General features: G+C 37.2%; 1 protein-coding gene across 1 annotated transcript; it reads left to right on the top strand.

Moving 5' to 3' along the window:
• Positions 1–1,519: 1,519 nt before the first annotated feature.
• On the top strand, positions 1,520–2,824 carry LOC131046374 (piriformospora indica-insensitive protein 2). The gene has a single exon (XM_057980114.2). The coding sequence runs from the start codon at positions 1,520–1,522 to the stop codon at positions 2,822–2,824; it is 1,305 nt and encodes a 434-aa protein (XP_057836097.2).
• Positions 2,825–4,732: the final 1,908 nt, after the last annotated feature.

Here is a 4,732-nt window from a genome sequence, read left to right on the forward strand (position 1 = left end):
ATTATGTTATTTCATGTCTCTTAGCTCTCTAGTATCTTGGTGATTTGAAACATTGATGCAAAAAACTAATGCACAATTTAACCTTGAGGTGAATTATGTTAATAACTTGAGTAGAAATTGGCACAAAAGTACTATTTGAAAGCAAATATAAACTGAAAGCTAAAATGTTAATGGCTTAACTAGAAATTGGCTTTCAGAGTTTGAGATGCAAAATGAAAAGATGAAAAATACCCAAAGAGGAGTGGAAGGATAGGATTTGTGGTTTTTTTTGCAATTAATGGAGATAGAGTGATAGTACATCATGGAGTGTAAGGAAATATTAGGTACAATTGCATAGATATGCTATAAGTCAAATCTTTGGCGACCTTCTTTAAAAATAAAAATGATAGGCCATAACAAAATAAGCAAAATCAGCAAAGAGTTAGAAAACAACAAGAAATAATTGATGGGGTTACAGTTTCAATTCCAATACCAATTCCTAGACCCCATAGACTAGGGGAAAGGACCCAATAGTTGAGCGCGTTTCAATTCTTGTGATAGAAGTTGTTGATTTAATACCCCCATACTTACTGATTTAATGTCCAACCTTTGTATATTGCACCAATAGTTGTATGATAAGTACTAATAATTGAATGAAATATACCATTTGTTGTGAAAAGTAACCAATCATGTGATGCCACATCAGCGGCACAACTATTAGGGCCTTTTTGCACACCTATTGGTCTCACTTTTTTTTTGGGTTGTTTTGGACACCTTGGCAAAAAACATGCTGATGTGGCATCATATTTGATGATGTGGCCCTAAAACCTTAGTTATAAGCAAGGGACTTGACAAGTAAGTTGCTGTAAAAAAATCAGAGTGATTTGAAATTTCCACATAAAATTTTGAGAAGAGCAAAGTTAGGGTGCACAACTACTGGGTCCTTTCCCCTAATTATTATTTCCACAATCCATAGAATAGATTGAAAGCTGTTTCTAGTGGAGTGTGATCGGAAACGTTGATTCAAAAAAATTGTACATAATTTAATACAAAAACAACTTTTGATCAAAAATAATAATATTTGAATTTTTTAATATAAAAGTACAGAAATTTGCTGTAATACCCTAAATTTCCTATTGACAGGTTGGCTACCTACGGTAACATAATATATGTGTGATATCTTTGAAAAAATATGCCATTCATTTGGCCACAAATTCGACGCAATTTCTTTAATTTGACGGGGCTGTAAATTAATGTAGAAAATCTGATCTCGCAAAGTATTTAACCGTTTAAAACCATATACGGGCGTCAAGTTTAAACAAACTCCCCGAAAAGACAAACGTACGGGACAGCGTATATTCGCTGCAACCTGTATTGCCCCAATTTGTTAATTCACAACATTTCTCTCCCTACAAGAAGCAATCGCATTTTTGTCTTTCGTCGATTTGGAAAGCAAGGAATGAATTCTTAGCAAGTAGGTACCGTGCATTTAAGTTTCTGTGAGAGATTCATCATGTTTCTGCGCACAGAGCTTTGTTTAATGGCGGCTCTGTGTGTCTGGCTCCTCTTTCTGTCAATTAACGGAGAACCAGATGATTATGCAGTACCGACCTTGGAAAGCACAGAGCAGGAAGCGGCATACAAGGTGCTGGAGGCCATAAATTCTGAGATCGAGTGGAGAAAATTGTATCCAGATAATCTGTGCACAGGAGGACCTCATGGTGTGGTGTGCGGGTGGGACACAGGCGAGGAAAAATGGCATATCGTGGAAATGAGTCTCGGCTGGGTGGCGGATTCGGATAATAACCCTCCCTGTGGCACAAATGCAGGGTTTACTCCTCATCTCGCAGACCTCCGCCATGTCCGCAAGCTTTTCTTCTACAGATGCTTCGTTAATGCAAAGGTGAAAGTGCCTGATTACCTTGGAGCTTTGCAGGAAAATCTTGAGGAGCTTGTGTTTCAGGATAATCCGGCAATGGAAGGCACTTTGCCTGCAGAAATAGTCACGCTTAGTGCCCTAAGGCGTTTTATTCTGTCAGGAAGCGGCGTTGGAGGCTCCATTCCTGCAAAGCTTGGGAATCTGAAGAAGCTTCAACAGCTTGTTCTGAGTGATAATGCTTTTGCCGGAAAGATTCCTTGTTCTGTAGGGGAGTTAAAGGAGCTGGTCATTTTGGATCTCAGCCGTAATGAGCTTGAAGGAGCCGTGCCTTCACAGATTTCAAAGCTTGTCAGTTTGGCTAAGCTGGACCTGAGTTTTAACCGTCTGAACGGCACCATTACTCCTGGTTTAGCGCAGCTAAAAACCCTAGAATTTCTTGATTTGAGCCATAATAATTTCTCAGGAGGCGTGCCCTCATTTTTGGCCGAATTGCCAAATTTAGCAGATCTTCATCTCAGCGGGAATCCTCTCGGCGGAGCTTTGCCAGACGTGTGGGGTCGCCCAGGGTTAAAGCTGAGAAGCCTGGGGCTATCTTCTGCAGAACTGGTGGGAATGATACCGGAATCCATTGGTGACATGAAAGAGCTTAACTATATTGCCCTTGATAACAATAGGCTCACCGGTTTTATTCCGGCAAGGTTTGGTAAAATGCCCCATGTTTATGAGATGAAGCTGAGTAACAATGATCTTGCAGGATTTGTGCCCTTCTCCATTGATTTTGTCAAGAAAATGGGCAAAGGGCTCCATCTAGAAGGTAATTCTGGTTTGTATGGTTATTCCTGTTACTCTACTTTGCCTCTTCCCCAGCCAACGAGGCCGCAAACAGGCGGGACCAGCCAAATTTACACATTCGTCCTTCCCAAATTGTTTCTGCAAATGGTTTTTGTTGCTCTGGTTTTTGTTTAACTGTGTTGAGAATGAAGAAAAATTCATGGTTGCAGTACAGGGAAGGAAAGGATTCCCATCTCAGTCTGGCGCATTTAGTGCATTTATTAGTGGAAATCGATTAGTAAATTTGGTCCCCAGCGCATGAATTTTGTACCTTACAATGCAGCCTTGCATTAACGCGTTTTTTTTTTTTTGGTTTTTAATCGTTAACCTGTCTGAATCATTTTTCTGGTCAATACAGATGATTCATATTGTATATAAAATTCGAGCGTTGAAGATAATATACAATAAAAAAACGGAAATAAGTTTTTTGAGCTATGAAATCTTTTTTGTTCATCTTCCTGTAAGGCCTGTAAGGACTCCTGTTTTATATTTTATAATAATCAACAAGTTTTTTGAGCCATGAAATCTTTTTGTTCATCTCTTTGCAAGGACAAGTTTTTTGAGCCATGAAATCTTTTTGTTCATCTCTCTGCAAGGACTCCTGTTTTATATTTTATAATAATAATTAACTTTATTGTTTTTTTATAGCTGTATTCATCATATGTAACTGAAATATGCAGATGATTGGCTGTAAGTTGGGTTCACTTAAAACATGTGACCGTTTATAGGCAGCGTTTGTTATGTTAATTTTTATTTTATGGAAGAGAAAGTTAATCCTTTTCTTATACCCTGTTGGATGATGCAAATACTAGTCTTTTATTTGAGAATTAACCTTTTCGGAAATTTTGATGTTTTACTATACAATAAAGAAAGAAAATTGTAAGGTAGTTAAGAAGGGAAAGAAAAGAATAAAGTTCAATAATAATTAAAATAAATAGAATGTCAAAATAAAATAAGGTCATTTTAAAGGTCTTACATACATTGAATTAGAAGTAATTCAAAATTAAACAGCATGTCAAAATAAAACAAAACATATGTTAAAGATCATATATAGAGCATTGTGTATGAGGAAATTCAACACAAAATATAAATAAATTCTTGAACCAGCTATTTAACATAATAAAACAGACTCTTCATCTTTAACATAATAAAAATAGACTTTCCATCTTATAAGCCAATGATTTAAGATGAAAAAAAACAATAATTAACAACCAAGGAAATTCTCATTGTGTTTCCATACCATTCAAAGGAAAAGGAATAGTTTAAGAACATGTAAATGGCACAATTATTAGATCCTATACCCAACCTAGTTTTATAAAGGATGCACAAAACCTATGTTTTTGATATTAAAAGCAGCCAAAAACGAGGGGGCTGTGATCCAAAGGTACAATTATGAGAACAGTGGCAGGACCATTGTCCGCATATAATCAACAAAGTAGCAGTCTTTTACCTCTATCAAAAACCAAAACCATATTACGAGAGTTTATTAGCAATAAAATAATACTAGTCAGAGTATAAATCATATACCACGCAGGGCAATAAACATCAAAGTATAAATAAAAGCATAAAAACTAGGCTTATCCATCCAACGACTACACAAAATAGACAAAAAACTCTTCCACATGCAGAAAGTTATTTCTTTTTCCCTTGGCTCTTCTTAGGAAGCAGCTGTCTAGCCCATTCTTTAGTGAATAACTTGAACAGATCTTTGTAGTCATCGTCCTCCTTGCCTTTCCCTTTGGTCGTGCTTTCCTGCAATAGGCACAGCGTAGTAGTCGAGCATCTCATAACATTCAGAGAAAATTTGGACACATCGTGCATCTTGGACTCTACCGCCTCCAGTCTGTTGGTGATCACCTGCACATTGTCAGAGAGGGCCTCTATCTTTTTATCAAGCTCTACCAAGTTGGAATCCTCTGGTGGTGATCCCCTGCACAAAACCTATGTTAAACTTCACATGTCCCATTGAAATAATCCCAAGGACAATTTTTATAAACCTTCATCTCGGTGAGTATTCTAGAGTATTCTAGTGGCCTTTCTATT

The sequence above is a fragment of the Cryptomeria japonica genome, chromosome 8, assembly GCF_030272615.1.
Source record: "Cryptomeria japonica chromosome 8, Sugi_1.0, whole genome shotgun sequence".
NCBI classification, from domain to species: Eukaryota; Viridiplantae; Streptophyta; class Pinopsida; order Cupressales; family Cupressaceae; genus Cryptomeria; species Cryptomeria japonica.